Source organism: Rutilus rutilus, assembly GCF_951802725.1.
Source record: "Rutilus rutilus genome assembly, chromosome: 2".
Classification (NCBI taxonomy): Eukaryota; Metazoa; Chordata; class Actinopteri; order Cypriniformes; family Leuciscidae; genus Rutilus; species Rutilus rutilus.
In genome coordinates, this window is record NC_140210.1 from 40,756,133 (window position 1) to 40,773,298 (window position 17,166).

Sequence of the window (17,166 nt, forward strand, 5' to 3'; positions counted from 1 at the left end):
GTCACTATCAAACCAAGCAACTTTCTGTAGGTCGCTGAACAGCATTAAATGTGACTGCACCGCAAGTAAGATAAATATGCATTAGTTTGATATAAAGTTAAGACAAAAAGAAAGAAAGAAAGAAAGGAAGGTGTAAAAATCAGGACAAGGGCCTCGCCATTCCTTTCCAAAGCTCAATTAAGAGCTTCTGTCCGCAAGCTTCTTTTCAAAGTCGTGAATTATTTATCTTTGAATTGTTAATAAATAATAACAGAGGACTCCGGGGATCCTGCCCGGTCAATTAGACGATGAAGAGGGTGAGTCGGAGCAACGGGGGGTCGACGCATTATTAACTTCAGCCCTCACTCACTTTCTTCATCTTCATTATATCGCTCGCCGTCAGACACAATAACGCCTCAATACAATGCCCGACTTCAAACAGCCTGACGGATCCACTCCTTATTTTCAACTCACCTTCTTCTCTTGCTTCTCTTTTGTATATTCTTAATTTTAGCTGTCTTGACACCAAGGTTTTTTCTTTTTCTCTTCCAGGCCCGCTCCCAGTTCGAGAGCTTTCTTAAAGTTCATCATTAGCTTGATGATTACACATTTATATTATTTATGTGTAAAAAAAATCTATTGTATTTATGTGTATTTATATAAAAAAGGCCTGAATAAGAGTTGGTGAGATGTGGAAAAATTATTAAATGAATGTTGAGAATAACTAATTATCTATATTCACTATAACTAATTCCCACGTGTCATCCTACTTTGAATGGAATATGAACATGCCATGGATTAATATTTTACACTTTTATAGTCAGGGTGTGATGTGTCCACCAGAGGGCAGTGTATCCATCATGTTCTCATGGAGTAAGGCAAGTTTGTATTGATGTAATATTGCATTTTATGAATGCCACTTTGATATATTGTTATATAATGCAATACCATTGACTCACTGTATCTACTAAGCATAGTAGTTACTGTTTGTTTATTATCTCTGTATCGGGAATCAGCTGTTTTAATGTAACATAGCCTACCATAAAAACGCGGACAAACTATAGCTATACATGTTCTTCATTCATAATTACTATGCAAATATCAATGCTTGATTAATTACAAACATTTGTGTAAATCTGTTGAGTAACATCTTACTAATGCAAATTAATTATAATTGTACAATATATTAGCATACAATCACTCACTCAATCTCACGCACACAGCATTACATTCATTCACTGTAACATTGGGTATTGCACCACTTCATAAGTCCATCACTGAATGTCTCTGGTCGATTGTCTCGTCTTCATTCTAAAGTTTTGTCACTCCATGCTAAAGACTTCCTCTTGGCGAGCTCCATCCAGGACGGCTGAGCTCCATCTGACCGTGGCTGTTGCTGCTGAGAGACGTCTGGTGGCGATGATGATGATGATGATGCTGATGTTGCTGGAAGCTCAGATGTGACGGTAAATGCTATTGCAGAGGAACACGGACATGCACATCAACGTCTACATCAAATGATGAAGCTTTGAAGAACAGCAAAATGACAGTCAAAGCAGTGGCTTACTTTCTGTGTTAGGTGGGACGGGTTTTGCGTTCCCATCCATCTTGTTGGAGGCTGCTCCTCTCTTTGTCGTGTAATCGTCTGGTGTACAGTTCCTATCACTGTCCTGCAAAGAGTAAAGAAATAATAAAATTATATTGGATGCATCTTAATGACCTTAAATTAATTTAGAGACTATACAGAATAATATAATCATACTTAATAATTTTTAATTTATATGCATTTCATTTAATTCATATATGTGTGTATATATATATATATATATACACACATTTTATTTCAGTTAACATATATCTAGCATCTATATAGATGTGTAGATATACATTTACATTTAATATTATATATCTACATTATTTATATATATATCTTATCAGAATATTACCAATAGCTTTTACTTTTCTCCTTAATTTTCCTATGTTTTTTTTTGTATATATATAGTTAGCCTCATAGCATAATTGCCTAAGTAATATTTTTTTTTTAAATGACTTAGGCAATTATGCTATGAGGCTAACGATGTGTGTGTGTGTACAAAAAATAAATAATTATATATATATATATATATATATGACAGAAGTGTGTTCAGTGCTCTCCAGCCATGTTACCTGCTTGTCTTTTGTTCCACTAGGTGCTGGTTTAGTAGTAAGTCTCTGTGAGGCCGGCTGAATTGGTGTGTTCAGTGTGTGCTGTGCTTTCAGAGGATGAAGCGCGGCGGTGGTTAGTGGTTGTGTTTTAGGCTGTACGGATGGTTTGGGAGGCTGTGCTGGAGGTGCTGGTGGAGGTGAGGGGTGGACTGGTGAGTGATTTGTGGCCAGTCTGCTCAAGAATGGCTGGTAAGCTCTGGTCTTCTCTCTGGCTAGACTCTTCCAGCCTGGCTCAGACACAGATTCTTTAGTTGCTCCTGATGTATTCTGGATAGATGGTCTTCTAGCTGTAAAAAAACCAACTCAATTTTAGAAAGAATTGAATTGTACATTTTAACTTTGTTTTCTGTGTTATGAAATGACACAATAATAATTTTTACTTTTTTTGATAAATTTTGATTGACACTGCTGTGCAGTTATTTTGTTTTTCCACGGCAGTCTATTATTTTGGTATTAACAATCTCAGATTGTTTTATTTTTTGTTTGTTTGTTTTTATATAAAGTTTAATATATAGTTTTATATTACTGTCAGATTACAAATAGCAAAGAAAAAGTCAGAATGGTATTTATCTGGGAACACTTCAGTTCATAAAACATTTTAATTTAAATGTTTAATTTTAGTTTTAATATTAATAATAATTCCAATTCGTTTTTATTCTTATATTTTATGTTTTCATTTTGATTTTAGTAAAAAAAAAAATGTTTTGTCATTTCTACATAGCTTTTTTTATAAATGTTTATGTCTGTTTTAGTTATTTTAGTACATCAAGTAAAACTAAATGAAAATGAGAAATGTTGCCTTGGCAACTAGCTGAGAATTTTTATATATATATATATTTTTTTTTTCAGTTAACATTTATTTTTTTCAGTAACATTTTTTTCTAATTGTTTTATTTAATGTGCTCCTATTATGCTATATTAAAGGTTAGTCATTTTGTTTTGGAGGTTTCCTACAATCAGTTTACCTGCATCCAAGGTAAAAAAAAATTCTCAAAGAGTTTGAAAACTTTGAAAAGTTTGTTCTAAGATTCGGTCTCTATAATCCCTCCTTTCTAAGAGCTACTCCGCTCTGATTGGTCAGGTGGCCCAGTCTGTTATGATTGGTCTACTCTGCTCTGATTGGTCAGATGGTTCAGTCTGTTATGATTGGTCTACTTTGCTCTGATTGGTCAGATGGCCCAGTCTGTTATGATTGGTCTACTTTGCTCTGATTGGTCAGATGGCCCAGTCTGTTATGATTGGTCTACTCTGCTATGATTGGTCAGATGGCCCAGTCTGTTGAGCCTCAAACATTTTTCGCGGGCAGCCAGTGAAGACTATAAGCGGGCATTATGCAAATTTGATACATTACTATGTAGGTATGTAACAGGAGTGAGACTGCAATTGCTGATGACTCGTTTTAGCAGTTCAGAATCGATTCTTTTTTTTAGGAGACAATAACTTTATTTGGGTGCACTTTTGTACAGACAACTGTACTACACACTACATGAAAGGTAATATTCGAAAAAGCATAATAGGGGCACTTTAACTATAATAACCCTATTTCAAATATCCAGTTCCTTTTATATTTAGTTTAATTTTATGACCATTTTCTTGAACAAAAAAAATATCGATTGAACCAATTCAACAAACAGATACCATATATTATATCGTTGAACAGAAAGAAGAAAGACATTTACACTCACTGTCTTGGGCAGCAAGCTGAAACTCCAGGCTCTGCGAATCTTGTTTTTTGGGAACACACTGTTTACTCTTTGAATTGCCATCACACGTATTTCTGAAGGTTTCTGCTTTCCCAGCATGCTCTTCTGAGTCAGCTAGCGCTGTATTAGACTCTAAACTGTACCGTTTGGTTTCATCTTTAATTTTGGAAACCTCAGAGCGATATTTCAGCGACAGAGAGGTTGTGCGGAGCTGCACCCCAAAAGTATTCTTCTGTTTTCTGTCTTCAGGTTCCTCTAGTTTCTCCGTTTCCACGTGTTCTGTAGCAATATCAGTCTTAAGATTGGTTCCTGTTGTAGGTTTGGACATAATAGGAGGCGTTACTTCTCTACGAAAACTCTTTGTGTCTTGTGTTTGATGGGGGAGATTCTGAGACTCTGTTGGTTTTGTTTCTCTTGCTTCATCTTTCTGCGGCTCTAGGTTGGGTTTGTTGGATTGAATCTTGATTCCTGGAGTACCTTTCAAATGGCCCTCATTCTGCTTTGTCACAGTCTCACTTGTTGTTTTGGAGTGATGCTTTGCAGATGCAATGAAAGGTTTTGTTGAGGCCTCCATGGCTCCTTTTGGAGACGTAGGGCTCATTTCCATTTTCGGATTTTTGATGCGAGGCAGAGGTACAGGAACTTGTCTAAATGATGCTTCCTCCTGGGGGCTTTCCTTTGTATTTGTTCCACACACAATCTGAATCTGGATATCATTCGGATCATGTCTCTGGATAGGTGAATGGGCTCTTAATGACTCTATTGCTCTTGATGGTTGTGTCGATTCTGGAAGTCCTGATGGTGACGGTGGACCTGAGGAGCTTGAGGTCAAGCCAAAGGACATGGGCTGCAAATAAAGAGGATTTGTGGTGACTTTGCCCTCAGATTCAGGAGACGCTTCCGACTTTAGGATTTCAACACCCAGAGATGGGAAATTAATTTCAGTTTTGTTGGGGTTCTCCTCCTGGTTCTGCACTGACTTTGCAGGAGATGTCTCTGCAGGTTCTGGAGAGATGGGCTTCTCTATTAGGTCAGAAGACGGAGAGGAAGACAAACGACGTTGCTCTGTCTCTGTGAACGCCATGGTGCCATCATCATCATCCCCCTCAGACAGAACGTTGTCCAGATCACTGATGCTTTCTGAACGATACCTGGGAGAAAGAGATACCTGGAAAAGAGAGATCAAAATGCCTTCAATTTTTTATGTGTAAACCAACCGTTTAGTAATGATTAAGTATTCATTACTTTTTGCAGATTTCAGTTATCTGTTTTATCTATCTATTTTATTTCAATTAATGAAAACCTTTAGTAGTTTTAGTTAACACCCTTTGAAAACATATATTTTTTTAAATGGCAAAATAATTTTAGAACTTTAGTTTAGTTACATAAAGAATAAAATGAACACATATTTGTAAATAAAATAATTCTAAATCAATAAAATAAGCACTTCCAGTGTCCACACTGCCATTGATTACAATAAGAGAAATCTAGTTTTTTAACACATCCAGTGTAACGTTGTCACATTAATTCTATTTTAAATCTATTTATACGTACAGCTTGATGTGAAGCTGAGGCATATACATTGTATCACCTTCACTGTCTTACCGTTGGCACTCTGTTTCCCCTCGTGCTGGCTCTTTGTTTCCTCGGTTTGACTGACATGCGATGACGGGCAGCCGAGTTATCCAAACTGGCCATGTAACATGCAGGGCTACTGAAGTCAACTCCTGAAGTGGGTGTGGTCGAGGCGGAGGTGGGGGAGATGATTGGCTGAGGGGACGGTTTGGAGATTGGGGATAGAGGCCTTGATGATGGCTGGAAAGGATCACCCTGAGTGAGACAATATTTACCATCAAATAATGTATATATAAATTTTTCTTTGTAAATGTTTATTCGCAAAGATTGTTTTGAATAATGCGGTGTGTCAATATTACGTATTATTATTATTATTATTATTCATGAATATTACCTGTTCTTCTTCTTCACTTCCCGTTCCTGCTAAACTCAGAGAGCTCAGATGTTTCTGAGATTCGGGATACTGTAAGAAAAATGGCATTTGGATTCCATTAATAAGGTCAAAGTTAAAGTAGTAGCAAATGTCTCTGTTATGTTTTAAGTGTACCTATACTTTACATCTCTATTGTTCTGGTACCTTGTAAACGGCTCTATGCTTCACTCGCTCGTGGAAGGACGTCTCCGGTGGACTGCACGGTAAACCATCATCCTCTGAAGTGGTTCCTGAGTCCTCTGTGCGTTTGCAAGGAATCAACATTGGAGGAGGACCTAGATGTAAGTTCTGTTGCTGTAGTTTCAACTGCCGGAACAAAATATAAACCACTTGCTATTTAATGAACCCCGGCCTTACTCAAATTAAAGTTGAACAAAGCACAAAGCACACTGCTGTAGCATAATAAGAGTAGGTCAAATGATCTGCTGTCTTTTTCTAACAAAAACATTTGCAAGCTGTTGGTTTCTCCACAAAGAACATTCCCTTACTTGTAAGGCCTTAATTTTGCCATGAACGTTCTCTTGTGAAAGAACGCGTGTCGGTTCTGTGGACTGGGTCTGATCGGTAAAGAAGATGCTATCGTGAGACAGCGCCCTGGAGCTCAGACACTGCGGGTACCTGCGGATCAGATTCAATAGGTTCATTTTTTTATTTTAGTTTCAGTAGAACATCAGTACAGTATCTGTTTAATAACATAGATATTGTACTAAATGTTTTTATTGGTTATATGAAATAGTATATATTCTATATATTGTACCATTGCTGTACTATATATATATATTAGGTTTTATACATGCATACACCCCCACACACTACAGTGCAATATAGTGTACAAATAACCAATTTAATCAGATTAGTAAACCAGCAGGACAGCTCTTTGATGTTAAAGTGCCCTTATTATGCTGTTTTGAAGGTTCCTAATTTTGTTTTGAATGTCTTCTACAATAGATTTACATGCATCCAAGGTTGAAAAAAAAAAAACTGTCTGAGGCTTACTCTGCTCTGATTGGTCAGATGGCCCAGTCTGTTGTGATTGTTCTACTCTGCTCTGATTGGTCAGATGGCCCAGTCTGTTGTGATTGTTCTACTCTGCTCTGATTGGTCAGGTGGCCCAGTCTGTTATGATTGGTCTACTCTGCTCTGATTGGTCAGGTGGCCCAGTCTGTTATGATTGGTCTACTCTGCTCTGATTGGTCAGATGGCCCAGTCTGTTGTGATTGTTCTACTCTGCTCTGATTGGTCAGGTGGCCCAGTCTGTTATGATTGGTCTACTCTGCTCTGATTGGTCAGATGACCCAGTCTGTTGTGAAACGCTATTACCATATCTAAATTTTAGCTCCTGATCTATAAATCCCAGTCTGAGTCCTCATTCTTTGGAAGTGCATGCAAAGTGGATTTGCTTTGGCAGCACAGAAAACAGTGTCTTCTCGACATGTGAATAACATGATCCAAACTTATCCAAACTCAGCTACAACTAGTGTTTGAGGGTCAAAGCAGACGATGTTCAAGGGCAGCCAATACAGACCATAGGCTGGCATTATGCACTGGCATTTTTTTTTTTTTTTTTTACCTACGTAAGTTCGTGTAGGAAGTAAGACTGGAATTACTGATGACTCGATATAGGTAATAACTTACACATTAACATTTATTGTGAACTTTGCAGACCTTTTACATTCACAAACAGCTATATTATACACAACATGAAAGAATAAGCATAATAGGGCCACTTTAATTTATTGACATATAAGCGACTTACGAAAACTCGTCTTCAGAGTCGTAGCCTTCCCTTATGCCCTCTGGAGCAGTGATGTCACTAGCGGACTGGCTTTGCTTAATCAGCCCTTCGTTTTCCTTTTTCTTCAGTTTCCCAAAGAGACGCGTCTTCAGCTGCTTAAAACGGGACTTCTTCCTTCCTGTTGAAGAGACCAGGAGTAAGAAAGATTGATTTGCATGGATCTCCAGAAATAGAGATTAATGACGTCATGAGAAGATCTGTTTGTAAAGTAAGGTCAGATTTGGTTCTGTCTGATTTTATTTTTATTACTATTAATTATGTGTTCAATATTGGTGTCTTCTATTATAAGGCTACTGGGTTACAGTGATTTAACTATGGTTAAGGGAGTTTTAGACACTTAATGTTGAGTCTAAAAATAGCCCTTAAACGTAGTAAAATCACTAATGCATGTATTTCTCATTAATAAATCCTTAAAAAGAAAATGTGCGAATGTATTCAAATCAGGAATTCGAACACAAACCTGTGAGTTCCTCTCCATTTTTGTCCATTTCTCCGGGGCCGGATTCCATGTTTTTAATCTGTTGATCCACAAAAGAAGAGAAAATCATATAATGACTGAAAAAAAGAAAAGCGTATAAATCTCAGTGTGTGCAGACTGGAGTAATGGAATTACGAACAAGACTTTAAATAGAAACTGTGTGGAAAAGTGTCTGCTGCATGTCTTATTTACAGCAGTAAAGATCAGCTGATCACAGTTAACTGATGCACTCTGTTTGCACTTTAGTACATCATTTCCTGTGTTCAAAGGTGATGAGCCCTGGTGTAAGCATTTGTTAGAATCCTCAATGTCCTAATAAGGAAAGAGCTGCTCCTTTTTTTCCCAGTTTAAAAGTTCTTCATACAGATCAATAGCTGAATCTACTACTTTTAAAAGATAAGGTAAATGGAATGTAATTGTGCACTGCTACATCATATAACCCAGATTATTGCTCACAAGTTTGATGACGTACATGTTGTGAAGACAGAGAGTCATGTGCTGGTCTCTTTGCTTTTATATTGGCAAACTGGATGACGCCCAGCATCTGCTTTCATCCTCTTTGGCGTGTCTGACTGTCAAACCACAGTTTGTGCAAACATCTCCTGCGTCTTTCTATTGGCTTTGTGTTGTGAGACAATCACTGGCCACTTGTAATACAGTGACTTCTAAGGGGAGAGAACAGTAGTTCACTTTGGCCAGGACACCAGTTGCTTAGCGATGCACAAGGGTGGCGCACATTTTAGTAAACACTAGATTGTGTCTATACCTGCAACCTGGGAAACCAAGCCCTTGTTCAAGCTCTCACAATTCATTAACCACACACTTTCTCACACACATGCCCTCAGATTTATTCTTTGGCGTGTCAGAGCATTTACATTTACTGTTTATTACACTTACAGTATTTCATTCACAGATTAGATCAATAAACTTATCAGGTGTTGATACAGTACACGCCAGAAAAGTACTTCTTTAGCTCATTGTGTTGTGCAGTTGCAACTCGCCCCTAATACCCTATTAGGGCTAGGATGATACACCTATCTCCCGATTCGATACTATCACGATACTTGGGTGCCGATACGATATGTATTGCGATATATTTTTTTTTTAAGAATTGCGATTCTACACGTATTGTGATTCCATATTGCAATTGTTTTAACACTAGATCATGGGGAAAAGTTAAATCATACACTTTTGTACATGATGTATAGGATGAGTGATATTTACAAAAACACAGTCACTTTTCGCCACTTAGTGGTGAAACAATGTAATCGATAAATAAGTTATTTTAAGCACTAAGTTTCTATCAAAAGCTAATTTTGATCGCTATCGTAGACATCAGTGTTCATATTTGAACTTTTATCCAAGTACTTCTATGATAATTTTAACTATTGCATCACAGAAATATGATACTATGAGGTTGAAAAGACTGTTTGTGAAGCTGTTTCATGACACTCTCTCCGGGTCAGCGGCAGCGCCAACACAGCTATGAATGTCGCGATATGATTTTGTCAAATTTAATAGATAGACGAATTGAACGATCGCGTGGGTTTTTGAATCGAGATCACAGTCTTTTAAAGATGAATCGTGCAGCACTATTGTCTTGTCTCTCTCACAGCATATGAGTAGCGCGAGGACTTTTCAGTGCGTTCAGTTTTGCGTCTCTTTCACGCGTCCTCTTGGGATATTACGTCACTCAACACTCATAGATAACGACACATTTCATCCTCTGTTGGAACGAAGTGGCTAACTTCTGTCAACCTCATCTACAAGCAGGGACAAAAATAAAGCAGTTGAATTTGAATTATTATCGATTCTGGAATAAAAAAATCTATTTTAGAATCAAAAAAAAAGAAAAAAAAAAGAATGCGATAGCTATAGGCGAATCGTTTTTTTTCTTCCAGGTCTAATACCCTATTTGAGCACTATTTGAGGGGACAGCCATTTGTAGTGGTGTCCGAAACCAAAGTGGATGTTATCGAGTGCCCTCATGCTATCCCATAAATCACCGCAATAACAAGTGTACAACCAATGTACGCTAAACGGCTAGAGAATACCCATAACGGCGTCGCACCGAATGAATTCCCGCCTCTAGCCAGAAGATGGCGCCTCCCTCCATTTTCCAAACCGCTGGTCCAATGTGGGTCCAGCGTAATATCATGCAGGTATAAGCTCCTTTTTAATTGATTATTAAATTGTTTCTTTAAGGTTTCCACATAGTTTCCATAACAGAGTTCCAGAATAAATCTTTTCATCGTACCACTGGAGCTGCCTAAGTTGGCTAAGTTTCATTATTAAACGGCAAGCACAAACTATGCAAAAGCGGCAGCCCTTTCGGCAGCGCACTCTGTGTCTTTTTTTTATTATCCATCAGGTGGAGATTTTAAATTGTATCTCTTATAAGTAATAGCACATCTCTCCTCAACAAGAATGTGAATAATTATGCCAAATTTTAATACTTGGCATTAGTGCTTTGTTGAAATAGGTCCCTAATCCTAAGTATGATGAATAATAATAGTGATGATAACCATGCTAATGAAAACAATCATCAGTTTGTTATCATGGCTGTAACTTTATCCTGTTGTGCTCTCTGGGGCGTGTGTCTGAATCGTAGCATGAGATGGTTCTATAAAAAAAAAAACTTAATCAATTTATGTAAATGTCTGTGTTAGCATATGCACACACACCTGCTACTACTGTCCTCAGGCCTTAACCAAACAATCTAATGACAGAAATACCAATAACCCCTTTTGTCCTTGCTGTCTAATATGGAATCTTTATGCCATGTGCTTCTGAGCGTGCAGAGGAGGACAAAAGTGCTGTGCATTCACTTCATGCAATATAGTAGTCAGGGTTAGGATCAACACAATGGCAGATAATAGACTCTTGTTTAACCAAAAGATCAAAAATCAATGTTGTGTAATAATAGTGGAAGGCTAGAACATCAAGGGTCGGCTTTCTTCCCGCAGGTCGTGTTCATAAATATCAATGTGTTATGCATATTAAGAGCCTAAATCTGGCTGTATTGGCTGCTGATTAATAATGCTGAAAATTCAGCTTTGCCATCACAGGAATACTTATTTTATATTGTAATAATATTTCACAATGTTACTATTTTTACTTAGCCTGGCTAACGTCAGACCAAGTCTCATTTGAGACTTGGTCCGGGAACCACGTGTTCGTTTTCTCGTATTTGAGGCGTGGTTTACGAATGCCCAGAGCCGTTTATTGGGCGCTACGAATGTCTATCAAATGCGCCTGTACGTAGCTCATAACCAATCGCTTCAATTATACCAGATGAGTGACAGAAATTCAACGAGGAAAAAGACGATGGGTCAAAGATTTATTTGTGCACGATGGCGTTTAGCGAATATTACCGTTTGTGCAAGATAAACATGAGGGTAGAAGGTAACGTCGAGTCTGATGCCATGTTGGATTCATAGATATAAACAAACTGCTTCGGTGTCGTCATCGTCTTGCTGCTCCCTCCCCGTTCTGTGATTGGTTCCCTTTTTCAGGGGAAAATCTGGTCCATGGTGTCCAGACTGCCTAGCAGCGTGAATAAAATCACGCTGCGAGCAAGGCAGTATGGGGAAACCCAGGCTAATTTTTACTGTGTTTTTGATCAAATAAATGACGTATTGAGGAACACTAAAAAAGATTCCCCTAATTTCAGTCTTAAAGGTGCAGTAAACAATTTCTGAGAAGAATTTGATATTTGAAATCGACACCCAAAAGAAACACACCCGTCCCTTCATTGCCCCACCCCCAAATGAATGAACATGCTATGCAAACGCAGGCGACTAGAAAATATTCACAAAATATGTTTAGGTGTTGATTAGGTGTTAATGTCAACAGCGTTTCTCAGAAATCGCTTACTGCAAGTCATTTCAACTCTTCTTTTTTATTTATTTAATCTTTCCTAGTTGGACAGTAGTTTTTTGTACAACTTAACTGGAATTGGTTAAATTATTAAAGGTTAAAGTAATGGAAAAAACATGTTGTCATAACTTATTGATCATATTATTTTACTTATAGTAAAGCACCTGAACTGGTTGTAAAAATGAAAACGAACAAAAACATGATATAGTAAATTATTCTAAACTTACCAGCAGCTTTACGTTGAGGCAGAATGTTCTCCCTCGTCTGAGAGCTTCTTTAGTTTTCTTCTGTGGCTTTTTCCGCTGTGGTCTTTAGTCCTTAGTTTTAGATCACTGACATCTGCAAATAGAGAGAGAGAGAGAGAGAGAGAGAGAGAGTGAGGGAACAAAGAGGTACTAACAGGATGTGAGGGCAATAAATTAGATGTGTTTTAAAACTGCCTGGGATCTTCTCATTGGTTCTTGTAGATTATTTGTAGATATATCCATCGTCATTCAGTTCTTTCAATGTACTGTACTGCTAAATTATTTTCTTCTCCTTCCCTATATTTCCTTACACCTTCTTGACCTGCTCAACTCTTGCATTGCAGTGATTTCAAGGAAAGTCCCTGAACGATCTTTAGTAAAAGCCCTTACTAAAGCATATTTTTTTTAATAAGTTAATAATAACTGTTAATAATTACTGGTGGCTTTTCCCCAGAAATATTAAACTGATCATCTGCTTAATAATTGCGAAAAAAAAAAAGAAAATTCCAGTTTATTTTCTGATCTGAATACCATAAAGCATTCATAGTGGTTTATAATACGAATAGGTTGAATTAAAACCATTGCTTTTTACCCAGCAACAAATGTCTCCTGGAGACAAAACCCTGAATCTTTAACCACTGGTAAACACCACATGATAAACTGTTCATTTGTTTTACAGAATGAAAAATTAAAGGACATTTGCATCACCCATTTCATTTACATATTTGCTAAAGTACTTTATAATGTGTATATTGTATGGTTATTATGCTATAATGTTGGTATCCCGTATTATGAATATATTCTAGATTCTGTACATCTTGTACATCTTCTACATCTCGTGACTGATGTTGCCAGACCACACACCCAATATTTTAACTCACTTTTTACACTGATTTGAAAACTCCAGCTACAGATCCATCAATGTTCAGATGCATGCAAATAAACATCCCGATCCTTTTACTCGTTCTTACCACTGACTTGGCCACGGTAAATTTGATTAAAAATGTAATTTCGTTCTTTGACCCGTCACATTTAGCTCTGTGTTGACATTGAAAACTGCTGGTTTATGTACGCCAGGTGTGTTTCTGTATTTGCATATCTCTGTGGCCAACTATGTTTTGTGCACTACAACTGATTTAAAACTAAGCATAAGGCTGAGATGCTTGAGTAAAGTCCCACAAAGTGCACTCGACACAATTATCGTAAATACGAGTTGGAAATTGGCCCTTCCAAGTCTTATTTATGACTGGGAAAGATCATTTTGCTACCCGAGTTTCAGAGTTGGCTAGGCTATACACTTTAAATATATTGGAGGAAAGGAAAGTTTAGTTTTATTCGTTTTTCCCACAACATATCAACTCCTTAGTGAGTCAGGTATAGCCTATTTATGTACATAACCATTGGATGTAAATTATATGTATTATACATTTATTTTACTTAAACACTGGAATCGTCAGCGTAAGCCATGTTTAAATGGTTGCCAACAAATGGAGCGCTACATTTTATTCAAAACATGTCGTGTGTTGACTAAATATGTTCAGTACATTTTGGTTTTAATAAGATTTCCCTAAGAAATAGACAAAAATGAACCCTGCGTCCTCCATGATTCATATTTTTTCCGACAACAAAGCACTTGAACGCGAGAATCTCGTAATTACGACTTCAGAAGTGGGAAGTTAATGTTATCGCATTGGACTTTTTACACACAAAATATAAATACTTCCCAAAATGTCTGGGATATTTTTTTTCCCACCTTGTGGTGTTCCCAGTCAAAAATGACCATCCAACAAAAAATAGCTTTTAAATCTCTTGTTAAGCTATATTATCACTTAATGATTTGGGATTTTTGTCAGCTTATTTTCTTTCAATTAGGACAGGTTTTGTTTATTTTTCAAACTGACTGATTGTAGGCTTCACGATCTGAGCTTATATTGGTCAAAAATGACCATCGTTTAGTGTTCAGGACCGTGTTCATAATGTTCATGTTCACATATTTACATGTGTGCTTGCAAAGATAAAGGCCTCTGACTATTTGGAGTATTACAGGCTTTCTTTTACACAGAGATGAACTTTATCCTCGGATCCGTGAGGCTTTGCGTCGCGTTGTGTCTAACAACGCCCTTCAGCCGTGACTTATTCAGCCTCTCGCACGTTATTGCTTACATAGAGACTGTTTAGCTTTGTGTGATATCATTTCCTTTCCATCTTGTTTGTCTCCCAGAGGTTAGCTTACGTTCAAACAGTGCAGGTGACACCGGAGGAGTTTCCCAGAAGACCTTTCCAAAAATAAGCTCTGAAATCAACAGCTTACACAATTAATGAATGTCAACAAGTTTTAATCCACCTTTCAGCCTGCTCATAAAGATGCGAAATGAATCCTTTAAGAGGAACCGAAGGAGGAGACAATGTAGTTGGCAACCGGTTGTTTTGACCTAATGTAACCCAACACCCTGAGACTCCAGCAGAAATGTCATCTCTCTCACTCTGGCGCACTTTCTCTAGGTTTTTTCTTCTTCTTTCTTTCAGATTTGACCTTTCCTTTTCTTTTGGTATGAATGCGTCAATTCAAGGACTGCGTTACCCAGGTGAAATGCAGTCACGCAGTCAAGCCCATCTTTGTACACTGTACGGCATGTGATGCATTCAGTTAATTCATTAAAGTCCCTTGACAAACTTTTCTTATGCTTTTTTTAGGTTGGCTATGAGAAATATAATAGGATATACCCTGCTAACAACATGTTTTGAGAATTTTCTGCTAACATACATACAGGTTTTTTAATTATTTAAACATTTGTTATTTAAAATGTTCCATTTTATCACTTTACAAACATTATGGAAACGTTACTTTTGAATGTTCTCTGAACTGAAGCAAGCAGTAAGTAATAATGCTTAAATTCACCATGAAATCAAGTTGGACAATTCTTATTTTTTTATGGAATATTGCAGTGTTTATTATGAATGATTTCTCTGAGCACGTCATTCATTTTAAATGAATTTGCCCCTCATAATCTTTAATCAAAATAACTTCCCCTCCCTCTTACAGCTCTTCTCTGATGACGTGTTTACTGGCGCGAGGGCGGAGCAACCTGTCACTCACATGAGATCCACCAATAGCAAACCACAAACAACCAATCAATTCCCCATGGACAAAATCAAGTCCCGCCCTACGTTTATTCTTTTTTGAGAAGCTGTTTCACTCGGATAAACGTCACACTATAGGGAAGGAAAGACTATCACAACTTCCGTTTCATGATGACTTTACAAAACGTTAGATAGATCAAAATGTCCCAACTTAAACGTTTCCATGTTTTTGTGCTAAGAACATAAGCCAAAGTTCTGGGAATGTTCCCTGTGTAACCTATAGAAGTACAAGTAGGGCACTACTGTTTTTGTGGTCACTCTATATCAGCACTTTTTTTATTATTTATAGCCTAATATATAATACTAGACATGCAAAACCTGTACGCTTTATTCACTCACTTTTATCCTTGAAGCTCTGCATTCATCTTTTTCCCTTTCAGGACAGTTTAGTTCTCGTTCTGCAAACATTAACTTCTCGACAGATAGAGTGACTAATCTGCTTGAACATTAACTGTGTTTTGAAGATATACCTGACCCCTCCTAAAGGCTGCATTCATCCTAAACGTACTGACCTTTGGATTATAATTACTTTAACGTGAGCTAGACATACTTCCTATCAAACATCACACACCTGTTTTAATACAAGTGTAGGAGGACAATCACAACATGATCCCTTGATAAACAGCAGTACGGGAGCAATCTGAGATGATATGTAATGATAATATATACAATACTGTATCCTAAACACACTATCCTAATAACAAGTGCATCACTTGAACATGAGTCTGACGCACAGAAAGTTATTCATTCAAAACCTCTTTTTCAGAATCAAATAATCAGCTGAGGAGCCGTGTGCACTCAGAAATCAGAATTGGGCATCTTTATTATATCTATAGGCTTTTGATATCTCTGATCGCCTATTTCAAAGATTATTTTTAACATCTGATGGTGGCCTTCTTAGACTTTACATCCTCTAAAAGGTCCTCTTGCTTAGAGAAAGACATCTACTTTGAGAACAACATTTGCACAAAATTAAAGTAATGTTTTTACAATAGGCTACATACAACAGTGCACAAGTACTTCATGCCTACGAGATAGATAGATAGATAGATAGATAGATAGATAGATAGATAGATAGATAGATAGATAGATAGATAGATAGACTATTTCTTTTCAAGTTCAGCATCTCATCATGGTTGGAAATCGCCGTCGCAAAGATGTTTCTTGAAATGGTTTCTTTCCAGACTGCGTCTATATTATTATTATTTTTTTTATTTTTTTAAACAACGCACCAAACTATCATTCCTATTAGCCGCGAAGAGGAAGGATATGAAGAGAAAACTAACCACAGCAGCCTCATAAAAGGATGTCTTACCTCTGTGGAGTGGAGATGCAGAAGCGCGCACCTGCGCTAAGATCATCAAAAACACTCGCGCAGCTCACGAGACTGAACGAAACTAGTGAGCTCACTTGATTGGCCACACCCACATGATGACGACACATGACGCGCTGAAGCGTACAGGTGCGCTTCTTCTAATGAGCTTTTCTTTCTTGCTTGTTATTTATGTTTCAACTGCAGGGATTATAAAGACGACGACTAGCATTGCCACTACCCTAACAAATAACTAGAGATAATAGACTTTTTTTTAGATCACTTCTTTTTATTATTATTCTAGAGGTCGTCTGGCGACACTGAACAAATAAAAAAAATCTATTAAAAATCAATCAAGCGCAATCACATTTTTGTAGAAATATGCGTAAACATGGAAAATCCATTATCATCAAACCACTCC

The 17,166-nt window shown here is 37.4% G+C and overlaps 1 protein-coding gene across 1 annotated transcript; it reads right to left on the reverse strand.

Annotated features, from left to right (window-relative positions):
* Positions 1 to 937: 937 nt before the first annotated feature.
* Positions 938 to 16,816, reverse strand: cracdlb (cracd like b). The gene is made up of 12 exons (XM_084402311.1): positions 16,749 to 16,816; positions 12,275 to 12,379; positions 8,151 to 8,208; positions 7,652 to 7,808; positions 6,384 to 6,513; positions 6,040 to 6,201; positions 5,857 to 5,925; positions 5,493 to 5,717; positions 3,870 to 5,055; positions 2,146 to 2,471; positions 1,547 to 1,649; positions 938 to 1,452 (listed from the first exon to the last, which is right to left on the reverse strand). The coding sequence occupies exons 3-12, from the start codon at positions 8,197 to 8,199 to the stop codon at positions 1,286 to 1,288; spliced, it is 2,574 nt and encodes an 857-aa protein (XP_084258437.1). The 5' UTR covers positions 8,200 to 8,208; positions 12,275 to 12,379; positions 16,749 to 16,816; the 3' UTR covers positions 938 to 1,285.
* Between the last annotated feature and the right edge of the window lie 350 nt (positions 16,817 to 17,166).